General features: G+C 40.1%; 1 protein-coding gene, 1 non-coding gene and 1 pseudogene across 3 annotated transcripts in view; all 3 read left to right on the top strand.

The window, feature by feature from the left end:
* Nucleotides 1–26,127, top strand: part of TSHR (thyroid stimulating hormone receptor) — a 92,268-nt gene that overhangs the window by 21,543 nt on the left and 44,598 nt on the right. For both annotated transcript variants that reach the window (XM_036429909.2, XM_036429916.2), the window contains exon 2: nt 21,509–21,580. In XM_036429909.2, coding sequence (XP_036285802.1) covers nt 21,509–21,580 — 72 coding nt within the window. The remainder of the gene's footprint in view (nt 1–21,508; nt 21,581–26,127) is intronic.
* On the top strand, nt 8,940–9,307 carry LOC118707372 (annotated as a pseudogene).
* On the top strand, nt 11,761–11,892 carry LOC118710485. The gene has a single exon (XR_004985421.1). It is a non-coding gene; the product is annotated as a small nucleolar RNA SNORA42/SNORA80 family (small nucleolar RNA).

Raw genomic sequence — 26,127 nt, 5'->3', positions numbered from 1 at the left:
GTTTTACTTCACTTTTCCTTTAAGCACTCTCCTTTAACAGTTTTCTAAGTTTTTCCCCCAGTGGGTAGCAAAACGAATAAATGGACAATTGCCAGATGCAAAAGGGATCCAGGACCTAGAAAGACTCTCTCTAGTATCATCCTGTAACCCTCAACCTCACTCCCCTTTTTCTTCTTCACGTACACCTGGAAGGAAAAGAGAATCACTTTGACCCTACTGGTCACAAGTAAAATACAGAAAAAGCCAGTCCGGGCCATTCTAGACCTTAAAGGAAAGCAGAACAGAGCTTTCTGTGGCAGTTGCAAGGAAGGAGTTGGGACCAATGCTCGTCTATCTTCCTTTTGCCCTCTTCTCTTTTACAAGGGAACAGGAGCTCCTGGCCAAGGCCAAGACCAGAAGGCCATCCCCACTCCCTTCTGCACTTCCTTTGGAGACTTCCTTGGCTATTGCAGAAGCAAAGCTCCTTACGTGCAAGTCTAACATTCAAACAGCTCTGAATACTGACCATTTTCCAGTAACTCATGGCAGCAGAACTTAGCTCAAATTGATGTAAGGTTATTGACAGTCTTTATTTGCTCATACATTTACTACAAAACTATTGATTACTGGTATGATTGTGTTTAAGGCATAACCACCATGGGTGAAATAACATGTTAATATAATATATTCTCTTTCTAAAGTCTAAAAATTTCTGAGTTCCAAAATACATCTGGCCAAAAAAATTTCTTGATAAAGAGTTATGCAGCCCTTTATGCCCTGTTTCCCTACATCTTTGTCTTTCTAGTCAAGTGTAGAAGTTAAGGGACATACGCCCAGGAGCCCCAGGCTGGATTCCAACCCTCTCTCTGATATCAGCTATGTGTGGCCTTGCTCACTTTGTTTAACCTCTTTGTGCCTCAGTTTTCCCTTTTGAGAAATGGGAATAATAACAGTGCCTACCACAGTGTTGTTACAAAAATTAAAGTGAGTTAATCTGTGTAAAGTACTTAGAGTCATTTCTGGCACATAGTAAGCACTAGGTTTACCATCATTATCATCATGTGTCCTTCACCACTACCAACAAGTATGACCTAATTTCCCCCAACCAGCACATTTTTATCTCTGAGGATGTTTTCAAGCTATAGGCTCTGCCACTCATTGGTTACCTACTTTGCCAAATCACCTAAGGTTTCAGAGTTTGGGGTCAGTTAGGAATGATAGGAAGAGGACTAAGGGAACAGCAGATAAGAGTTCTAAACAATTCGTCCTCTGCCTTAAATGACTATGGGACTTGGGTGAAATGGTCAATAGCAAGTCCTTAGATTAAATTGCTTTTGCCTGTACAGCATTAATTCCACCGATGTCATAATAACCCTGTAAATAAGTAGTGAGGACACTACCACCTTCATTTTACAAATGAACAAAGGCTTAAAGAGGGTAAACAACCTGTCCTCGCAGTAGGAGCTATACCAGATTCACCACGGCACTATCTTGCTTCACTTCTTAAAAACAAAAGATATATGTTTTAGAAAAATTTTAGATCTATATTCCTTGTCTTAAGTTATTTTTTATAAATATGCACAGTATTTGTAGCCCCTTTTTCATTTCTAATACAACTATATATACTAGTATTGTGTTTTTTCCTGTCTTTTTCTTAATTAACTTTGCTGTGATGTTTGTCTGTTTTATTAATTTTTTCAAAGAACCATCTTTTACAGTAGTTTATCGAGTTTTAAAAATTATGGTACAGCATTTATGGCCTAAGAGAAATACTAATTAGAATATTTAGTCATATATAGTAACTTCTAGGAAAACAAATGTTTCTTTGCTTCAATGACACTAAAAAAAGCCCCCTTGAAAAATGTGAATTAAAAATTTTCCCCCCCTCTGTGGCTTTTGCAAGGAGAATCTTAACAGGTATATATGATGGTAGATGCATTTAGGTGTTTTTCTGATGAACAAATTAATATAGGATTTATTGGATAAGCGCCATAGTGATAAACATTGTTGCTATAAGCTAAGCATACAGGTCCTGTCTTCTAGGAGTTTTCAAGCCAGGGAAAATGTATGGCTCCCCTTTTGTGAGTCAAGAGCTTTGTTAACCAGTCCTGCTGACACTGGTCACCAGGTTCCCGGGAGATTAAGTGATGGACCTGGACCTCACAGCCCATGAGCTCGGACTCCATCCTCCAAAGCTTGCTCTTCCCACCGGACCACGCGTATGGCCCACGGGGTGATAGTAGTTACTCTGCCCTTTTAGAGAAAACACTGTTTGGTGGTCTGGCATCATCTATGTTTTTGTGGCTTGATTTGGAATAGTGTATAATCCTAGTTCCGGATAAAAGGATTTCTCGCGTTAACCTTATGGGTCATGATGTTTGTGCAGAGGGAAAATGTGCACTAATCTTTTTTTAAAATCTTCACCTGAGGGTATGTTTTTAATTGATTTTTAGAGACAGAGGAAGGAACATGCAGAGCGAAAGAAACATCAATGTGAGAGAGAAACATGGATTGGTTACCTTCCACACACACACACGGACTGGGGACTGAACATGCAACCTGGGAATGTGCCCTGACCAGGAATCAAACCCACAACCTTTTGGTATTTGGGATGATGCTCCATCCAACTGAGTCACCAGCCAGGGTATACTATTTAATTCATGATTAAAACAAATATACCCATGGAAGATGGGCCTATAAAATTCATCTTAATTGGAGAAATGCAGTAAATAAATCTTTCAAAAATATCTAACTGGGTCAATTATTTCAGTCTAAAAGCCAATTTGGAGATCTATTCTATATCAAGGTTCTGCAGCGCTCCTGTGAGATGGAGCTGTTTTTCATTTGCTTGCAGCCTGGAAAAAGAGTGAAAACAATGTCAGGATGGTCCTGCTCAGAGCACCAGAGGAGCTGCCTTTATGGAGTGTTTGTGTCCCCAGGGGGAAACGAGATGATCTGAGCCTATGGGTTAGACCAGAGAGTGGCTGGGTATTAGCAGCCAATCCATGACCTTAGAAGTCTCCTGAGTCAACTAATGACAAGTATCTTTAAAAATAAACAAACAGAAAACACTTTTATTTTTTAAAAATATCTTTTTATTAATTTCAGAGAGGAAGGAAGAGGGAGAAAGAAAGAAATATCAATGACAAGAGAGAACCCTCAATCGCTTCCTACTGCACACCCCCTACTGGGGATGGAGCCCCCCGTGACCGGGAATTGAACTAACCTCCTGGCTCATAGGTCAATGCTCATTTACCAAGTCACACCAGCCTGGCACAAATATCTTTCTGATGTGTAAGAGTCCAGAATGGGACAGGGGTAGTTGTGTCTAGGAGATTTAAGGAAGGATAAATGAGACTATGTGTATGTGTGTGTGTATCCTATACAGTGTTTCCCAAACTTTTGACATATGTGTACCCCTTCTATAATTTTCGTAACGCTGAGTACCCCTCGTACTCATGAGAACATAGAATCAGGCACAGCTAAGCACGGTGCAGTGCATATCCCCACCAAACTCCGGTGCAACGCGTACCCCCACCAAACTCTTCCCATACCCCTGGGGGTACGCATACCACACTTTGGGAAACACTGCAAAGGGTAATATGCAAATTGATCCTAACGGTGGATTGACTGGTCACTATGATGGAGCTGCCCCCTGGTGGTCAGTGCACTCCCCCAGGGGGAGCTCCGCTCAGCCACAAGCCCAGTGCAGTGGTAGTGGCAGGAGTCTCTCATGCCTCCGCAGCAGCGCTAAGGATGTCAGACTGCCGCTTAGGCCGTGGTGGGGAGTGGGCCTAAGCCATCAGTTGGAAAACCATCCTCCAGGCTGCCAGAAGGATGTCTGATTGCCAGCTTAAGCCTGATCCCTCAGGGAGCGGGCCTAAGCCTTCAGGTGGACACCCCCGAGGGGTCCTGGACTGCGAGAGGGTGAGGCCGGGATGAGGGACCCCCATACACACACTGAGCAGCCAGATTATTGTGATCTCTGAATGCATAATAATCTGGCCACTCAGTATATATGTTAGAGGCCTGGTGCATGAATTCGTGCATGGGTGGGGTCCGGCCAGCCTGGCCAGGGGGAGGGGACATGCGCAGTTAGCCTATTTTACCTATTCTTGTAGTAGAACTAGTAGATTCAGTTTTGTGTTTATAAATGGTGAGGGAAGTACATGTTTGCTTCTATCTTTAATCATTTCAAATTTGTTAGAAACATAGACTTGTTATGAAACATAGACTTGTTAGAAACATAGACTTGTTCAAATTTGTTAGAAACATAGACTATATATATATATAGTGTGTGTGTGTGTGTGTGTGTGTGTGTGTGTGTGTACACATATATGAAAAGCCAGCCAAAGTTCTGGGGGGAAAAATAGCTTTCAATAGATTCCTTCTCCAGGTCCTACTTGTCCTCTTGATCTCATCCTTAACACCCCTCTGGACTTGTCAGTACAAGCCTAGAATGTTACACTGAACTAACTACACAGTTAGTGCCACTGGACTCTTTAACGTGCTCTAATTGCCACAATTTCATTGGAAGGGACCAGGGTTGGCAACCAAACTGAAGCTAAGGGATCTGATCGTAGAATTCCCACATCAAGTAGAAGGCGTAAATGACTTGGAGACTTGGTCATAGTTCCTGCAGCTATTGGTCATGGGATGTTAGCAGAAGACAATCTCAGAAAGCTATTTCCTAAAAGCTTTCCAAAGAGCTGGTTCTTCACACAGAGAGATTTGGCCAATTGCAATGACAGGGAGAAACTAGAGTCTCAGGAAGAACAGAATTTAAGCCTTAAGTTTCATTTTGTTTTGGATCAGATGTTCCTTAAACATAAACCTTCACCTGATCCTAATTTTCATTTCAGTTCCATAGACTGGTGATTTAAGTGTTGGGGATAGAGTTCTTAGAATCTGTTTATGCAGTATAAATACAGGAGTGGTCTGGTTCTGAGTATTAGGATCATGATCCATGTTTTGATATAAATTCAAAACCTAAGTCACATGTTATTTTTTGGAACATAGAAATTGGACCTCACAAACAACCTAAATCCCTCTGTTTGAGAAACTAAATAAGCACTGAGTTTTCTTGCCATAAAGTTCTGCACTGCATCTAGAATGCTTTTTTAAATAGTAACCCTGGGATTCCTGGTCAAGGGCATGTACCTGGGTTTGAGGTTTGCTCTCTGCCCCGTCAGGAGCGTGCTGGAAACAACCAGTTGATGTGTCTCTCTCACATCGATGTTTCTCTCTGTATGTTCAGTTTCTGAGCTGGCTAGATTCCAAAAGTTTGCTTGTATATCTGTGGAGTGTGGGGGTTTTCTTTAGACTTTTGAATGCATTTTTTTTTTTTCTTCAGAGGATGGTCAGGGTCTCAGGCCAAACCCCAAAGCCTATTTCACCTATTCTTGTAGTAGAACTAGTAGATTCAGTTTTGTGTTTATAAATGGTGAGGGAAGTACATGTTTGCTTCTATCTTTAATCATTTCAAATTTGTTAGAAACATAGACTTGTTGACCTAGGAACCCCCCCCGCTCCGCTGCCGCCCCTAGATAACCAACCACTCAGTGAGTTTAGATAGTTGCTCACATCAATAATGTTTTATGTTATTGATGGTGGTTGTAGCCATGGATTTTGAAGTCAAAGAGGATGTGCTTTATCTATTTACCTGATCAATTCTTTTTGATATCTCACCATTAAGCCAGACACTGATAGAAATTAAGTGATTTAAGTGATAGTGATTAAGAAATTAAAATGAATTGATCTCTCTTACTAGCTTACTCTACACTGCTTTTCTCAGTGGTATTCAGTTTTCTTAGTTATAGGAGTGGGAGAAAGATAAAAATATATGCCTCATAGAGTTGTCATTAATATTAAATGAAATTAATGCCTGGAATGTATCCTTTATAATAAAAGGTTAATATACAAATAGTCCAAATGGTGGAACTGAAACAACCAAACAACCGGTCGCTATGACGTGCAATGACCAACAGGGGGCATTCACAGAACATGGCAAGCGTTGGCCACAGTAGAATGGTGGGGGGGAGGGTGCCAAACCAAGGTGGGGCACCCTCACTGACATTGGGGCAAGCCTCTGGTAGTTACTGAAAATTTTTGCTCCCACGTAACACAGTCCTACCCGGTGCTCACACCCACTGCCAACATCGGAGCCACCATTCACACCCACTGCCAGTTCTGGCCCCATCTGCACCCACAGCTGCCACCAGAGCTGCCACTTGCACCCACTGCCAGTGCCCCGCGCTGGTCCCGATAGCTCATCGCTATCAGTGGGTGCAAGTGGCGGCTGTAAGCCCTAATCACCCTGAGGGCTTCTTCACCTCCCTTGCTCCTGAGGGGTGATTGGGGCAGCAGCTGCCACCCCCACCCACTGCTGACACCAGCCCCAATTGTTCCGTGCCATTGTGGGTGAAAGTGGACCAGTGATGTCAGCAGGTAGAAGTGGGAGTGGCTGGTATGGGGCTGCTGGCAGACAGAGAACCAGGAGGCCACGGTGGGAGGGGCCAGATGGGGGCACAGAGGATGGGCTGAGACTGCCTCTGTGCCTATGGTAGCCTCACAGCACACAGTTTCTTTCAAGGTGCACAAATTTATGCACTGGGCCCCTAGTTTAGCATAAACTAAAATTTCAGTGTATGGTAGCCACTGACATGACTGTGGACCAACCTCTCATTTTAAAGCTATAAAAGAGTCCACCCATCGTGGCTCCGAGGTTGAGCATTGATCTATGAACCAGAAGGTCATGGTTCAATTCCCAGTAGGGAGTGTGCAGGAGGTAGCCAGTCAATGATTCTCTCTCATCATTGATGTTTCTATTTCTCTCTCTCCCTTTCTCTCTGAAATCAATAAAAAATATGTTTTTAAAAAAAGGAAGTTTATATGCCAGGATGATTTTATGAATAGTTGAGTACTTACAAAAATAGTAAAAAAAAAAATAAAAAATAAAAAATAAATTTAAGCTGAAAAAGACTATATCACCAAGGGATTACCACTCTCATTTTAGCCCACCCTCTCCTACCTGGGCATAGGCTTTATTGACAGACAGCCTTGCCAAGATGGGCACGAGTAGTTTTAAGCTTCCTGCCCCCATTGCTAACAATTCTGAGAGGACTATACAGAGAATGGTGGATGGGTGGTCAGCTGCGTGAAGGGGTTCAACTCTACTTGAATCACATGGAATAAATTTATGAGAAAGAAGGTTTCTATTTCTAGAAAGCAAGGATCAAAGAAAGACATGATAGGCAGACAACAACCATAGCTACCATACTTCACTTTAGTAAGACAAAGCAGGGGAGGGAAGGGATGTATATTGGTGGTGGTGGTGCTGGTGGTGCTGGTGGTGGTGGTAGTGGGTGCACCCATATGTGTTTGTGAACTGGGATTATGATGTAAAGTCAGGAGCAGTGGACTAGAAACTACAAAAATGATCAGTTCCTAAAAAAAAAATTATTATATTTCATTCAAATTTCCTTATGTTACACTATTTTGCACAATCCCTTCTTATTTAACACAGCAAAGTCAACTACAAGTCCAGGTATTCCAGCAATCAAATTAGAGAGAGAAATAGAAACATCTAAAAATTGAGAGTAATTTTCAAAAACCTATTACCATTGCATGAAGATAAAGGTGACAGTTAAAGATAGTCCTAAGCCTATCTAGAGATCATAAAGCCAAACCAGGTAAATGCAAGTGATCAACCTGCTTTTATTTGCAAAGACCTAATCAAACAAGTACACTCGTGAAATTTAGGTCCAGTGATATAAAAGAACAAGAAAAGTAGACCTTCCAAAAGAAGATTCCAAAAACAATCTGAAGTTGATATCACAAAAATACATAGGCTACAGCAGAACCTTCTAAACAAGTACAAGTAACCTCAGAGTGAGTTTATGTAATGAGTGGGGTAATCAAGAATTTACACTGCTTTGCCATGATGATCATAATTTGCATCAACCCAACATCCTTAATCTCAGAGTGATGCTCAAAAATATTAAGGAACAGTCTTGCTGCCATGGCTCAGTGGTTGAGTGTCAACCCATGAACTAAGAGGTCTCAGGTTCAGGTTCAATTCCCAGTCAGGGCACATGCCAGGTTGCCAGTTCAGTCCCCAGTGGGGGCATGCAGGAGACAGCCAATCAATGATGTTTCTCTCTCATTGATCTTTTTATCCCTCTATCCCTTTCTCTTACTCTCTCTCTAAAAATAAATAAATAAATAAATAAATAAATAAATAAATAAACAAACAAACATCTATTTTTAAAATGTTAAGAAACATAACACAAAGTCACACAGAATGTGTCTCTTTGCTGATTCATCTCTGATCAACCTTCAACACCATTCACCTGTCTCCCGTGATTTGAAATATGCTGTCAGCATCACTAACTTTTACAGCACTGAAGAGCTTCTGGGTTTTCTCACCTGTGTCTGTTTGTCTTCTTTACTAAGAGCAAAAGGATTCTGGTTTGGGTTTGTTTTGTGTTTTTTGTTTTGTTTTTGCATATTTGTTTTCCCCAAATCTAGTAATGTAAGGGAAAGGAAAAAGGAAAGGAGTAAGGGACAGAAGGCTAGAAAGGGAGGAGAGGAAGAGAGGAAATGAAATCAATCATGTTTTTTTGCCTCTTAAGGAAGTGAGCCATCAGGTAGCCTGATTTTTAGATTGTCAAAACCTCCAGGTTTTTGGCCATTCCTACTCCAGTTCCTCAGCCCTCAATTGTCAGGTTTTACTTAATCTTGGATTGAAAGCATGATGGTGATGCTTGTGAGATTTTTTAAAAATATTTTTTTATTGATTTCATTGATCGGCTGCCTCCTGCATGCTCCCTACTGGGGATTGAGCCCACAACCTGGATATGTGACTTTGACCAGAATTGAACCTGGGACCCTTCAATCTGCAGGCAATGCTCTATCCACTGAGCCAAATGGGCTAGGGCAAAGCTTGTGAGGTTTTTTTTATGAAATTAAGTCATGAAACTGTAACCGTCGAATTATAGAACCCAAATCCATGAAATAATCAAAGATGTAGATAGATGCAGCATGAATCCCCAACTTAAAGCTGTGACAATGACCTCTAACCCTCATCTTAAAGCTGACAATGACCCTGAAGAACCAAGAACCCATACAGCTGAAAACACTGAGTATTCGAGGAAATAACACTCGATATTTTATTCTGCCTGGAAGCTTAGCTCTGGATACATTACTCATGGATGTTAAACTGAAGGTGAAATATAAGAAAAGCAAAACTGTTACAGATAGAGGCCCAGGTAGGGCAAGAGGAGGAAGAGATGGCCAGGGCAGATGAAAAGGAGGTCCTAAGTGCTAATGTCTCTCAAAATTACTGCTTCAGAGTGATAAGTGATTTGGATATTTTTTTCTACACCTTTTGTTGCTTACGGTATGTCAGTTTTTAACAAACATAAAAGTAGGCCAAAACATAGAATGTAATGAACAAAATAAACAGATTAACAAAATAGATCCAGAGACATAGAAGCATGGAACTGACTGTCAAATCTCAGCGGGAAGGCAGAGGTGGGTAGGGAGAGATTCACCAAAGAACTTGTATACATATATGCATAATCCATGGACACAGGCAACAGCGTGGTGAAGGCCTGGGGATGGGTAGGTCAATGGGGAAAATCAGGGACATCTGCAATACTTTCAACAATAAAGATACATTTTTAAAAAGCAACCTCCAAAAACATTGTTGAATGACAATAATTGCTCTACCGCTCTGGGAAGAAATGTGCAATTTTAAAATGTTTTGAATCAATTTTGTATGTTTACTGTGTTTTTTGTAACTTGCAGAAACCACTTAGCACACTTTTAATTATGTGAAAATGATTCATGCTCAAGAAGACATTTTCTAGATAACAATATCAGTAAATGTATGGCTGCACTTTCCATGTCGATCTTTTATTGTGCTCTAAGTTTACAACCTCACTTCTCAAAAAGTGATGCTACTCAGTAGCTGGTACATTGCGTTCATTCCTCTGAAAGTGGGCTTTAAAATTGCAGCTATTAGCTCTGCCCAGTTCGCTGGTGTCTGCGGGGCCAGAGGCTTGCCTCGTTCCCAAGACCATCAGGCATACACCCTGAAAGAGCGCCAGAAGCACAGCCATAGCAGGAGCACCTGATCGATCCTGCACCACAACAAGGTGCATGATTTGACCACATTTTTGGAGGAGCACCCTGGTGGGGAAGGAGTCCTGAGGAAACAAGCTGGAGGTGATGCTACTAAAAACTCTGAGGACATCTGGCACTCTACAGATGCCAGAGAACTGTCCAAAACATATAGCATTCAGGAGCTTCGTCCAGAGGACAGACTAACGATAACCAAGCCTTCGGGAGCTCCTATTGTTACTGTTGATTCTAATACTAGTTGGTGGACCAATTGGGTGATCCCAGCCAACTCAGCACTTGTCATAGCCCTAAAGAACGTTTATATTATGGGGGGGGGGGGGGGGGGGGGATATGAACACATGCAGAATGACTCCAAGAAATCACAGATCAATGTTTCAAATATTAAAAACAAAGTGTGAAGGACCTTTGCTTACAGGAATATATATATATATATATATATATATATATATATATATATATATATATATATATATATTTTAAATACACAAAACATGCATATAACATAAACTATCTCTGCTGAGGCAAATTAACAAAGCAAGATAAAAAATGATTTAAATTTTATAGCCATCAAGATAGTAAAGAATTGTGAAACAAAGAAGGAAAAGGAAATCAGAGAGGTGAATCCTAGGAGTGGTTGATGGTTCTGGAAGAGATGATTAAGGTAGAATTTGGGCAGTGGTTTTGGCAGCCCCATAGGGCTAGATGGTTAAAAGTAAATAAAATTATATATATATATGTATATATGTATGTATATATATATACACAATATATATAAAGTTTAGCAAAAAATCTAAGTTCTGTTCAGGCATGATCTCTGGTAAATGTCCACACATCTAGATGGGATCCCAAAGGGCTCCACCTAAGAGTAAGGAGTAACTGGAAAAACTTGGAGCTCTGGTAAAGTTTAAATTATCACAGTCCCTATAATTAAAAAAATGTTTTTATTGATTTCAGAGAGGAAATGAGAGAGATAGAAACATCAATGTTGAAAGAGAATCATGAATCGGCTGTCTCCTGCACACCCCCTACTGGGGTGGAGCCTGAAACCTCTGGCATATATGGGGAATCTTAACTGTGAACTCCTGGTTCAAAGGTTGATGCTCAATCACTGAGCCATGCCAGCCAGGCTCAATCCCTATAATTAGATGAAGGTGATCTAAGATTGCTGGTGCCCTAACCACCTACTAAAGGCAAATGTAAGTCCTCCTTGGAGGAAGATAATTCTAGTCCTCAAATAACTGTAACTCTTTTTTTCATATACAATGTCCTCTACATCAAGAAAATGAACCAGAAATGAAAAGGGATATCTCACTACAGAGCCTACAGATATTTTTTTTAATTATTATAAAATCATTTAATGATATTTATTATTAACAACTTTATGTTTCTAAATTTGAAAATTTAGATAAATTGGACAAGTTTCTAGGAAAAAAATACAACTTATCCAACCCGACATAAAAAGAAATAGAAAATCTGAATCATTCAATAAACTTAAAGGAATTAAAAACTGTAACAAAGGCACGTTGTGATTTCCCCAGTCATTCCATTCACTTCTTCTATTTAAAATTTTATTTTCCTATTTTTAAGAAGGGATTAGCAATTGTAATGTTTTGGGAATTAAAAAGTATATAAGGGGCACGGGTTCCCATGGATGGCAGGCCCGTCCCCCTGGGTCTCTCATATGCCCCGTGCCAGAGCAAACTGCAGCCTCGAACCATTGCCCGGCCTCTGCCCGTGGGCTGCAGGCACTGAAGCGGTTGCAAAGGGGAAGCAGGAAAAAAAATAAATTTAAAAAATAATAATAAAATGAAAAATATATTAGTACCTTCTTCCTCTACATCTTATTTTACTCAATGTTATCAAACTTTTCTATGTTTTACTTTTGAGGATTATATATGCTGGCTCTCAATTATATTTTAAACCATAGGAGGGCAGACCATGTGGCATAGAAGAAAAATAGAGAGGAAGAATGGAGGTCTGGGAAAAGGAGGAAAAAAAGAGAATTGTGTTTCTGGTGTTTACAGTTCTACACCCATATCCTCTGCAGCCTATGTATAGCCTTCTGACATAGAATAGTCATAAAAGGACCGGGACAGTATCCTATTGATATATAATAAAAGGCTAATTTTAATAAACAGCAAAACAACCGAACAACCAATCGCTATGATGTGCACTGACTACCAGGGGGCATATGCAAACCATGGTGGGTGTCACCACAGTGGGATGGAGGAGCAGGTGAGCAGAGGCACCAGACCAAGGTGGGGCACTGGTCACTGTCATTGGAGTGAGCCTTTGGTGGTCACTGAAAATTCTTTGCTCCTGCATGCCACGGCCCTGCCTGGTGCTTGCACTGCTGCCAATGCTGGCCCTGCTCGCACTGCTGCCAGCACCTAGCACCAGCCCCAATTTCTTGGCACCATCAGCGGGTGTGAGCTGTGGCTGCTGACCCCAGTCATCCCTCAGGGCTTCTCCACCTCCCCTGCTCCTGAGAGGCGATCAGGGCCAGCAACCGCCTCTCACACCTGCTGCCAGAGACAGCCCTGCTCACACCTGCTACAAGTGCTAGAGCCACTGCTTGCACCAACTGTCAGCACTAGCCCTGCTTGCACCCGCTGCCAGTGCCCAGTGCCAGTCCCAATAACTCGGTTCCATCAGCAGGTGCAAGTGCCAGCTGCCAGCCCTGCTCACTCTTGAGGGCTTTTCCACCTCCCCCTGCTCCTGTGGGGTGATTGGGGCAGCAGCCGCTGCTGCCACCAGCCCCAATCACTCTGCGCCTTCAGTGGGTGCGAGCAGGGCTGTCAACGTCAGTGTGTGGGAGCAGCAGCAGGAGCAGGGCTGCCAGCAGGCAGGAGACTGGGGGCATGACGGGAGGTGCTGGAGGGTTGCAGACAATGGACTGAGACCCACCCCTGTGCTCACCACCGCCTCGCAGCCCACAGTTCCTTGCAAGGTGCATGAATTTGTGCACTGGGCCCCTAGTTAAACATAAAGGATATGCAGAGAAGCAATATGACAAAGTGGTTAAGATATGAGTGTGTGTGTGTGTGTGTGTGTGTGTGTGTGGGTGTGTGTGTTTTAGAGTTCTTGAGCAAGATCCTTGGATAAATTACTTAAACTCTCTAATTTTCAATTTCCTCAGTGATAAGAAAAAAATCATTGTGGAACACCTCACACATCAGTGTAAATATTAAATGATAAAATACATGAAACAGTATTATTGCAGAGCCTATGACATAGAGGAATTCCATAAATAGTAGTTCTCATTTATGATTACATGGAGAAAAAATAAATTAAAATATATTTAACTTAATTTTAGTTTTTAATGTGTGTTAATGAGGAAAATCCCAAATCAATCAAAGTCTCTTTATTCATACTTCACTCAAATAAAAATTTTCTGTACTGAGTAGCAGAAATAATTATGGCCCTTTTGGTAAACTGTTGTTACGTTGGGCTACCTGATGGACTAGAGTTGATCAGAACATTTGGGATCTTTCCTAAGAAAAGAGGGTAAAATAATAAATTTGCTTTTAAAAAATATATATACCATCTTGCCAGTTGTCTGTTGCATAGTTTGTTAAGATTGTCTGGAATTTCTAAGCCCTGAGACTATAAAAATAATTTACCAGAACTACCTCCAAATAATTTTATATTGTGTAATTTCTGAATGCTATACTTTGGACTACAACATGGAATGGATGTTCTCAGAATCACATGGGTTCAGTGAGAGTCCTGCATAAAGCCTGTTTTGTCATAAAAAGCATCCCCTTGATGCTTAAGGAATGATGTTGATAGGTTTTAGACACAGAACCTACAATGACTGGAACATACTTATCGAAGCACAGAGGGCAGTTGAAAATGGCTGTTACAAGCTCTGAACAAACAAGGTCATTGACATTTCAGTGTGAACCTTCAAGAGCCCTTGAGGGGGAAAAAATTTACTTTCACAGGGAACTTTCAATTGCCTGCTCTCCGATTCTAAAAAGAATAGACCAGTTCTTTTCTTTTTCCCCTTGTCCATTGACTAAAAGACCACAAAAAACTAATCCTTCGCTTAATTTCCAGAAAAAATCTTACATTGCTTTTAGTAAAACTCCTTATTCACCTCAAGGATAGAGCTCCAAATTATCATGTCAAATTACATTTTCTTTAAACATCTGAAATTTTTACTCTGAATTTTATTAAAAGTACAGTGGGGAGGGGAGGGAGATCTGGGGGAGATAATAGATCAACCGAAGGACTTGTATACATGCATATAAGTACAACCAATGGACATAAAACTCTGGGGAGGGAGGGTATGTATGGGAGGGAGGGAGGGGGGCAAAAAAAATCAATAAAATATATTTTAAAAAGAAAAAAAAAAGAAAAAAAACTCTAAAAAAAAAGTACATTCTACTTTATGATACGGAATGAAATATTTTGGTATTGATGCTTTTCTCAATAAGTTAAGACATATAGAAACACTATTTAAAATCATGCTGGAAGATAAATGTCAGTTATTTTTACCAATGATTTTTCATTTTGTGAACACCTTTTCTATTCCAAATGGCATTACTCAAACACACACACACACACACACACACACACACACACACACACAAAAAAAAAAAACCTACTTTACTAAAAAAGTACTCCTAATCATTTTGAATGGAGCTATCTGAATATGGCCTTCTGATGCATTTGGATTTCCCATCCACTTAGATTAATTCATTTAAAATGAAAAATCATGTGATTGCATTTTTATTGTCTTTAGTTGTTGTTAATCCTCACCCAAGGATATTTTTCCCATTGATTTTTAGAGATAGTGGGAGGGGGGGGGGGGTAAGAGAGACAGAGATATAATGGATGTGAGAGAGACAATCTATTGGTTGCCTCTATGTGCACCCTAACCGATGCCAAAGATTGAACTTGCAACCCAAGTGAACTTATGTTCCTTAGATTGAGACTCTTCAGTGTGCAGGCCGATGCTCCAACCATTGAGCAACACTACCCAGGGCTCTGTTTATTTGTGTGTGTGTGTGTGTGTGTGTGTGTGTGTGTGTGTGTGTGTGTGTGTGTTTTGAGAAGATTGTTGGGAGGAGATGGGTAAGTGGTTTATTCTCTGCTTTGTTTTAATGAAGACGCTTGGAAATAGGATGTGATTTCAGTAGTCAAGGGCACATTCGTGGGCAGGCAACCAATTGATGTGCCTCTCTCACAATGATATTTCTCTCCCTCCCTTCAGTCCTCCCTTTTACTCCTTTTTAAAAATATTAATGAAAAAATCTCCTAGTGAGGATTAACAGCAACAAATTGCACAATAGTAAAACAAATGTATCAGTAATAATTTATCCTCAATAAAGTAAAACCATGGGGCAAATGGTAGATGTCACATTTAAATCATATCAATATTGTCCAGTTTATTATAATACACAACTTTACGATGTACAAGTATCTGTATTTCTATGGTCATGTTGGTAGTTCAGTGTTATAGACTTGGCACATCTCAATGAAATCGAGTTGATTGCTAGACACAGCTATGTAATGCAAAAGGAAGTCCTTGAAATGCAGGTGACAATATTAAACAGAAAAACTTGACACAGAATCACAAAATACTCTCAGTCTGATTGCCAAAGGACCGAAGCTGACACACAAATGGGACCACACACGCTTAACTCAGCCATGCCAGGGAAGGCCAACTGGGGTTCTCAACTCAGAAAAATTCAGTCATGCTCCACCCTCATACTTCACATTCTTAATCAAGCAGGGGCTGCAGTGGGAAGCAGGCATATTAATGACAACACACACACACACACACACACACACACACACACACACACACACACAGTGGAGCTGTGATTTCAGAAGCCTTCTAAGAAACAGGGTGTTGGAATGCTGATTGGATTTACACGTTGATAAAAGTTCAGTGAAATGAGCCTACTATCTATCATGCAAGGTGACTGTGTAAAATGTAATCGCACAAACTGTTCTTTTTGGAACAGGGAGCAATCTGCTCCTTTTCCTTGCATGGACCAGAGTTACCTCCCCCACTGCTACTGCAGGAACACAAAAGACAGCACTTAAAACTGGATCCTGTTCTGCAAACCATGCAAGTCAATCGGTAGCATTTCACAGGCATTTCTATTTCTGATCATGTCTTCCCAGTGTAGAAATCTGAGAAATACAAATCTTGCCTCGGCAAGGCTCAAAGGAGACATTTGATTCTTAAGTCCTCATTTCACTGATCATGCTTAGTTCAATACGTCATAGAAAAAATAAATTCAATTGCATCATCAGCTTAAATATTTACTCTACCTTATAATTCCCATATCCCAAAGCCAAGTTGTTTAACTGTAAAATGTATATACTCCACTTAGAATATGACACTGTAGCTGTAAACTGTTTTTTCCTGATGAGTTATATGTGATGTCTGAATCATTAGTAGTAAATAGTGGTAACATTTCCTTTTTTGGTTTTGTTTTTGGGATTTTTTAAAATATGTTTTATTGATTTTTTACAGAAAGGAATGGAGAGAGTTAGAAACATTGATGTGAGAGAAGCATTGATCAGCTGCCCCCTGCACACTCCTCACTGGTGATGTGACCTCAGCCAAAGTACATGCCCTTGACCGGAATCGAACCAGGGACCCTTGAATCCACAGGCCGACACTCTATCCACTGAGCCAAACCAGCTTTGGATGTTTTGGGGATTTTTATTAACATTATTCCAGATGTCCCCCATTCCTTCCCCCTTTGCCCACTTCCACCCAGTCCCTACCCACCTCCCTCTGTCCTTCACCATACTGTTTTCTGGGTTGATGGGCTTTGCATATATTGTATGTTCTTTGACTGATCTCTAAACCTTACTTCATCCAGCCTCACACACACCTCCTTCCCCTCTTAGAGCTGTCAGTCTGTCCATGTACCCCTCTGGTCCCATTTTGTTCATCAGTTTATTTTGTTCATTAGATTTCACGTATAAGTGAGATCACACAGTATTTTTCTTTCTCTGGCTGGCTTATTTTGCTTGGTATAATAATCTCCAGATCCCTCCGGGCTGTCTCAAAGGTTAAGATATTCTTCTTTTTACAGCTACATAGTATTTCATAGTGTAAATGTACCACAACTTTTTAATCCACTCATCTACTAATGGACATTTGGGCTGTTTCCAGATCTTGGCTATCCTACAATAAAAGGATATGGAAATCTATCCTAATGGCAGAATGACCAGAATGACCGCTCGACCAGTCACTATGAGGCACACTGACCACCTTTTGATCTCTTTCCCTGGCTGGCAGGCTCCGATCACCCGATGACAAATGGGAAACCAGGGGTGGATGGCAGGGGATGCAGGTGACACCAGGCCGAGGCCCCCACCCCACCGGTTGCCCCACATACAGAGGGTGACCCGTGGCAGGGGCAGGGCTGATGAGTGTACAGGAATAGCCGACCTCTCGGTCCCTTCCCTCTGCCCTCAGGCTCTGATCACTCGATGGCAAATGGGGAACCAGGGATGTTTGGTGGCAGGACACAAGGCCAGCTGCAGGCAGCTGGAGAAGGTGGTCCTAATCATAGGCCAGGCCTAGAGACCATCCTGTGCATGAATTTTGTGCACCAAGCCTCTAGTTGTAAATAACACTGCTATGGAAAAAAAATAACACTGCTATGAACATAGGGGTAAAATACATATTCTTTATGATTGGTGTTTGAGGATTCTTAAGATATATTCTGAGAAGTGGGATTGGTGGATCAAAAGGCAATTCCATTTTTAATTTTTTGAGGCAACTCCATTCTGTTTTCCACAGTGGCTATACCAGTCTGCATTCCCACCAACAGTGCAGAAGGGCTCCCTTTTCTCCACATCCTCACCAGCACTTGTTGTTTGTTGATGTATTGATGGTAGCCATTCTGGAAGGTGGGAGGTCATATCTCATCGTAGCTTTAATTTGTATCTCTTTGATGATTAGTGACATTGAGCATTTTTTTTTTTCATATGTCTATTAGCCATCTGTATATCCCCTTTGAAGAAGTGCCTACGGTATTCAGGTCCTTTGCCTATTTTTTAATTGGATTATTTGTCTTCTTGGTGTTGAGTTGTGTATGTTCCTTAAATATTTTGGAAATTAACCCCTTATCAGATGTACAATTAATGAATATGTTTTCCCAGGTAGTTGGTTCCCTTTTCATTTTGTTGATGGCTCCTTTTACTGTAAAAAAGCTTTTTATTTTTATGTAGTCTCATTTATTTTTTCCTTTGTTTCCCTTGTCATAGGAGATATATCAGCAAAAATATTGCTATAAGAGATGTCTGAAATTTTACTGCCTATGTTTTTTTTTCTAGGATTTTTATGGCTTAATGACTTATATTTAAGTCATTTATCCATTTTAAGTTTATTCTTGTGTGTGGTGTAAGTTGATGGTACAGTTTCTTGTTTCTTTCTCTTTTTTTTTTTGCATGTACCTGTCCATCTTAGAAATCATTACTCGAATTTTATTTTAAATTAAATGTTATTTACTTTTGAACACAGAATAAACCTCAAAATATTTAGTCAATGTCAGGTATAAATTAGGTCCACATTACCTATAAGCAGTGTGTGATCTCACAGTGAGTATGCCCTAAGACCCATGCCCTAGGACAAGCTCTATAAGACACTATATTTGAGTTTAAGAAACTCAATCTCCTTGGATGATACCCAACAAGATATCTTATCTTTTGTTTTCCTTTGCATGGCCCAATTTTTCTTGGAGATTGTAGTCAAACGACTTGTTATTCTCATATCTTTGTAACTTCAGAATCTTGGATCTGGACCAACTGGCTTTTAATCAAACCAATTAAGAGAATGTAAGCGTGAGTGAAACTTGTGATGAAGGGAAAGGGATTTATGGGACCTGGATTTCTGAAATCATATTAAGGCAACATTGGGCTTCTTGCTGAAACACCAAGATTTGCAAAGAGCTAATAATCTACACTTTTGTCTGCCCTCCTCTGCAAGCCTGAGTCCCCCCAACTGCCCTCCCTGCAGGCCTAGTCCTTCCCAACTGCCCTCCCCTGCCAGCCCAGTCACACACACCCCTTGCCAGCCTGGTCACCCCAACTGTCCTCCCCTGCAGGCCTGATTGCCCACAACTGCCCTTCCCTGCAGGCCACCTTGTGGCAGCCATCTTGTGTCCACATGAGGGCAGCCATCTTTGACCATATAGAGGCAACCATCTTGTGTGTTGGAGCAATGGTAAATTTGCATATTACTCTTTTATTCAATAGGATTTGGCCCTGATGAGGCTTTGATTTGGAAAGTCATGAATATAATGCTCAATAAGCAGACATGATATACCAAGTAAAAGGAATTGCTACAAATGGGCTGCTAGTAATGTGGTAATAAGGTATCAGGGGGGTGGGAAGGGTTCTATTGCCCTGTGACTAGTCTTAGACATTTATAGAGCCTGTCCCTAGACTGTGAACTTCACAGCATTTCTTATATTTTCCCTCTCCCCTTTGTAGGACAGGAAGGCTACATTGGGCTGGAGTTCGGCATTTCCCTTCCCCAGGGCAGTTAGGCTGTGGTTACCTAGTTCCCCTGAGCCAGGCCTTGCTAAGCACAGAGTGCTCTGGTGTGTTTCCAAACAGTTCCTCTTCCTCTCTCTTTGCTAGAAGCACAGGTGTTGCGGGGGAGAGGGGTGTCCTCTGATATTTACTATTAGAACCTGGATAAGATAATGGAGGAAAATCTCACAAAATTGTGGAAGTGCCTCTCTGACTGGGTCCCTCTGGAGTTTTTAGCTCTCAGAATTGTCCACACTGGGCCTCCAGTGATTTTTCAATCACTAAGTTCAGGTTTTCATACACTGCATACTCATGGTTTCCCTCAAGTTTCTGCTCTGGGAAGCTGGACCCCTGTATCTGGTAGTCTCCCCAGTTTGCCCTATGCCTTCCCTCATGGGTACAAGAAGAGTTGTTGATTTTTTTTTTCAGTCTGATTAGCTTTTTCCTTATTGTTAGGATGGAGGGGTAACATTCAGTGCCCTGGCAAGCAGGAATGGAAACTGAAAGTGCTAAACACAGGCATGGACAAAAGTAAGCTTACAGTTGTGAGTATGCAAGACAGTTTATTCTTATATTATTTATTAGTTATTGTATTATTTTCCAAATGAACAACTCTAAGCCTATTTTTGCCCACCCCTGTATATTTCAATCACTGCAGAAATTAGTAGTTCCAAGCATGCATAGATCAAGGGAATTGATTGTTGAGAAATAACCCTGAAGCCTAGAGAGGAAAATACATAATTTTCACCTAAATCTTCAAATAAGGTAATAAATGAATGATGTATGATTGCCAATTTTTAAATAGCAGAACGGATCCATGGGGAAGGTGGTGTGCACAGTGAGTCGTTATCTTTTTGCAATGTGAGCTAGTACAGTAGGTACACCTTTTTTTCATTCAGGATTCTATTCAAGCAGTTGCTATAGCAAAGAAAGTAAAAATTGGACTCCTAGTTGGAGAGACATAGTGGAAGGCATAAAGATCTTTTAGTGTCTATAAGAAAAAGTCTCCGACTTCTGAAAAGTATCCAACAAAGCAAACTGGAAGAAAAGCCACGACCTCTCAATTTCATATGCAATAATGATACCATGATTCTGAGGAGAATTAGCCCTTGTCAGTCAGCTGTTTCCAACCCGCAGCAAGTAGATGATTTAATAAGGTACTAGTGGAAAAGACCTTTGTTCAGGCAAAATTTTTTAATCCTTAAGATATAGCAAATCCTTTTTTAAAAAATATTCACCTAAGGATATGGTTTATATTTATTTTAGAGAGAAAAAAAGGGAGGGGGAGAAAGAGAGTGAGAAACTGTGATGTGAGAGAGAAACATCAATTGGTTGCTTTCCTTACGTGTCCCAACAGGGGATCAAACATGTGCCCTGACTGGGAATCGAACTCAAAACCATTTGGTGTATGGGATGACATTCCAACCAACTGAGCCACCAGGCCAGGACTCAAATATGTTAAATTACTCTTAATATTCCAATGGCATTCCAAGACATTTCTATTGATAAGTCCATGATATGAATTCTGTAATCCTGATAAACTTGTTTGATGTTGCAAGTTGAATGTATGATGTTGCCCTTTAGTTACGTACTGAATATGATGCTAGACACGGTATATCAGTTTACTGGTAATTCTGAGGTGAAGTTTAAAGATTTATATTCTGCATTTGATTCTCACTCTTATTTCTTGTTTTGTTGAGAAAAAAATGTATTTTGTTTTTCATTGTGTATTAATCTTTTTATTATGTATGATGAAATACATATTGTAAGAACCATCATGCCTCTAGTAATGTGTTCTGTATAATTAAGGTGAGTAATTAGAAAAGTCCAATGATTAAAATTTTAATTGTGTAACTTATTCTTATAGGAAGTTTACAGAGACTCATCTGAAAACCATTCCCAGTCATGCATTTTCAAATCTGCCCAATATTTCCAGGATGTAAGTAATTTTTTTTAATATCAAAAAGCTTGTAATTGTCACATGCTATGTTCCAAATGTGTTCTATCCAGAAAAATAATCTATGTAAGTAATGTATATGAATTTTTTATATACAAAATCTTTATTTTGTTTTGCTACATCTCCATTCCCTAATTCCTAAATGATTTTTTAAAGCTAAAATAAATTTTAATTCATTTGGTCTTGAACATTTAAAAATTCTTAATGTATTTTAATATAACTTGGGATGTGGCAAAATCTTAGCTGGGACTCTCATAAACAGATTTCTCTGTCTATAATTGATCTATCTTAATTACCGATTCTTGATCCACTTTTTACTACTAGTATGAATGCTTACATTTTGCCATAAATGTAGCTAAGATGTCTGATTTCACTATTACCTAATATAACTAATTCCTGAGTATATCCAGTCCTGACCTGTTATTAAAAGTACTAGCCTACATTACAACCTTCCTTCCAAATATCATCACCTTGATGACCCACAAGCAGTACACACTCATTATATCCCAAAAAAACCTCTTCATCTTCCCCTAAACTGCCCCTTCCCTACTCCTCCTTTTAACAGCACTGTCATTTATTGGCTTATAAGCTAAAAACTTCAAATTCCCCTACAGCTCTTCCTTTTCCCTCATCTCCTTTATACAATTTCCTATTCTGTGTATTTACTTATCTCTGTAGACTTATATGAGAGGTGTGCTACCTAGATGATGGGGGGTAGTCAGGGAAGGATTCCTGGAGGAAATAGCACCTAATTTGCAATCTGCATTATCTGGCTAAATAATCAAACAAAAAATAAGTAGAAGAAAAAGTTCTAAGCAGAAGAGAAAGTCCTTGGCTGTCGGTGAAATTGAAATAAATTTCTCCAGGCTGGGAAGAAACAGTAGAGAAAAACAAGACTGGGAGGAGGTAAGCAAGTACAGGGCCTCTGAATCATTGGAAGAAGTTTGAAATCTTCCCTAAGGGCCAAGCCACTGAATGCTTCCAAGCAGGAAAGTGACAGATCAGGTATTCTAGAAACCTTCCCTTGACTGTGCTGTGGACAGGAATAGAAGTGGAGCAAGACTGAAGACAGGAAGCCAGTGAGGAGGTTGAATCAGGGTCCTGGGGAAGAGGAGATGGAGAACTGAATGATGTTGGTTATGTGGAAATAAAGAAAAAGTGACCAGATATGAGAAATAAATAGGAATACATAATAAACTAGGAAGTTGATTGATTTGGAGGGGGAGGGATATGGAGAATAATTTCATTCAATTTTCTGACTGTGTGGTTGATGAGCATATTTGCCAAGATAGAGAAGTTTTCCATACATTTGCTGTGGAGATGCAGGGGGTAAGTTAGGAATTCAATTTGGGGCATATGACATTTAAGGTGCCTTTGGCACATCAAAGTAGACATTAGGACATAATTTTTTCACTCGCTCAAGAAATATTTATTCAATCCATATTATGTGCCAATTGTTGTTCTAAGAGATAGGCATATACCAGGAAACAAAGAGACAAAGATCCATGCCCCTGTGGAGCTTGCATTTGAATGAAGAAAATAGACAATGAATCAAAAATGTAACAAATTAGATATATACTAGAGGCCCAGTGCACAAAATTCGTGCAGGGGGGAAGAGAGGGGTGGAGGTGTCCCTCAGCCTGGCTTGCACCCTCTCCAATTTGGGACCCCTCGAAGGATATCTTACTGCTGGTTTACAGGGATCGGGCCATGGGGATGTAGCCAGTCTGGTTAAGAGGATTTTATTCTTCCCTTCCCTTCCCTTCCCTTCCCTTCCCTTCCCTTCCCTTCCCTTCCCTTCCCTTCCCTTCCCTTCCCTTCCCTTCCCTTCCCTTCCCTTCCCTTTCCAGCATTGCCTTGAGCGTATGCCAGGGCTGGCTGGAAGCAGGTGTCTGGGATTTATTTATCTTCTATAATTGAAACTTTGTAGCCTTGAGCAGAGGCCAGGGCTGGCCAGGGCTGGTGGGAAGTTTGGCTTCTCCATCGCCAGGGGGAACCCAAGCCTCCTGCTCACTGCAGCTTAATGGCCACCACCATCTTTGGTGGGTTAATTTTCATTTTTGCTCCTGATTGGCTGGTGGGTGTAGCCAAGTGATGGTTAATTTGCATGTTTCTTTTTTATTAGTGTAGATACTAATTTAGAAGGGACTTATGGATATGGTAAAAATTAAAAAAAAAAATTAAAACAGAGTAAGGAGGACTAGAAGTGAGTATGTTGGGGTCCTCAGGGGGAAAATCTGGGTGGACACTAGACTTGGGAGTCAATCAGGTATTTGTAACTTGGAACAGGGAAAGGAGTCAGTAGAGAGGAAGAGGCTAAAAAAAAAAATAAAGTGAAGAAAGGAGAATTTTTAAGAGCACCAAGGAGCGGGACTGACCTTTTACAGAAGATGGTGACTTTTTACAATGCAATGAGAAAGTAATAGTAAGAGATAGGGCAGGTGCAGGTATATTAACAGGCTTATTTGGAGGGACTTCAAGAAATCCTTATCTCAAGGTTTCTTTCCTTTCTACAAATTAAAAGAGCATACTCTCAACCATAAAATAAAATTTAAAAAATAAAGAGTATGTACTAATATCTAGGGTAGAGCTGGCAGAGTCAGAAATTTGAAAAGGTTTTAAATGAATGTGATGAGAAATTAAAGAAAACAGATTGACTGAGATATTTGAAGGTCTTGCTGAAGATTCCTCCAGGGAAACTGTGCTAGATTCTTCAGTCTGGGTTACATGAGCCCAAACCCCATCAAAGCATTTATCACCCTCTATGTTAACCCCATTTATCTGCCTATACCTCCCATTGCTGTGAGTTTCTGAAAGCTAGGGAACATGTCTGTTCAGCCATTTGTTGATTGAAAGCACGCACACACATACATGAATAATCATCAAAGAGGTGATATATCTAGGGGCAACAGAGAGATCACCAAAGAGATCCTAGGTAGGTTTTCCTGGGACAGTATAAATTCTCACCTATTATTCTAACATACTATTAGCAACCTGTTTTGACTCACAAAAATATCCTATATTGCATGATAAATGTTATGTTCACCCTAGTGGTTACATAAGACTTAAATGGTAAGAAAAAAAATTTGAAGAAGAAGTAAAATCTGATTTTTCTTGGTTATAAAAATGGGATTAGCAAGTAGAGAATCACTCTTTTCATCCCCCTGATAAATGGTTCCTACATGTTGGTTCCCCCAATAAAACCTTGAGAAAGCTTTACACTTCTGAACTAGCAAAGTCAAAAGAAAATTTGGATCAAATGGATATGATGCAAAGTTGGATAAACAAGTTTGCAGCATTCAAAATTAATCTTGTCTTTCAGATTGCTCAACTTCATCCATTATAAATCCCCACAATCTCTACACAATGTTATTTTCAACATCTCCAATTGCTTTCTCTATGTTTTAGAGATAATATTTGGATCAAAATAATTTCTGTAACATTATCCACAAGTGGCAATAGTTTGTCAGACCTGATAAATCAAAAGGATAACTGTTTATAGAATAGGCCATTCAAAACAAAAACCACAGGACCTTTTGAATATTCACAATAACCATGGTAAAAACTCAAATGGAACCGTCAGAGGTCTTAATAACATTGTGTTAATGAAAATATTTTACTGACAGATTCAGTATACACCAGTGGTTCTCAACCATGCCTGTACTTTGAGTCATTTGAAAAGCTTTATAAAATAAAAGTATTTGTCCCATCCCTCACAAACACTGACTTAATTGTCCTGGACCAAGTTTTAGACATTTCTGTGTTTTAAAGACCTTCCAGATAGTTCAATTGTATGGCCAGAGTTGAGAATCTTCATTAGGGCTACATGTGAACATCATCTGTCAATAGTTAATTTTCCCAAATGTCATAGAAATGCCTCTCAATAAAAATCAGTCACTGAATTTAGCTGCATTAGTCATTCTCATTACAAAATAGAATTTGAGATTATTTGAAATGTCATTCCTTATGTGCTCTTATAATTAGACATTTCTCTTTCTCCCATTTTAGTTCTTAAAAACTTATTTGAGTTATCTTTTGCTCCCAAAGTTCAAAACAAACCTTGAATTTTCAACTTTATCAAAATTAAGAATAGAAGTATTGAAATAATATGTAGTCACCACCCTCTGGAATTTTCCACTTGAGCATTGTGGATTTTGCTTCATCTTCTTTGAAACTACCTCTCTAATTCCATGCTCAGATACACCATTAAAAGTGCCTCTTATTCATTTTTAATCCATGTCTTTCATGTTCTGTTCTTTTGAGTAACTCACCTATTCATTCATTCATTCATTCATTCATTCACTTAATACATATTTGTTGGGAGTCTACTACATGCCACATGCTGTTAAAGGGACTCAAGATCCAATGGCTCCCAGAAACCAACATGGTTCTCCATTTCAGAGAATTTTCAGTGTAATGAGAGAGCACAAATCGAATATGCCAAGCTGCTCTGTGATAATTGGGGGGGGTGGGGGGCCGGGAAATTCATTGTAATATAAGAATATATTACAGAAAATTTGACCCAATCA

Source organism: Pipistrellus kuhlii, unplaced genomic scaffold (assembly GCF_014108245.1).
Source record: "Pipistrellus kuhlii isolate mPipKuh1 unplaced genomic scaffold, mPipKuh1.p scaffold_m20_p_1, whole genome shotgun sequence".
Classification (NCBI taxonomy): Eukaryota; Metazoa; Chordata; class Mammalia; order Chiroptera; family Vespertilionidae; genus Pipistrellus; species Pipistrellus kuhlii.
The sequence above is the reverse complement of the archived record's forward strand: the minus strand, read 5'-3'. Positions and strand labels throughout refer to the sequence as shown.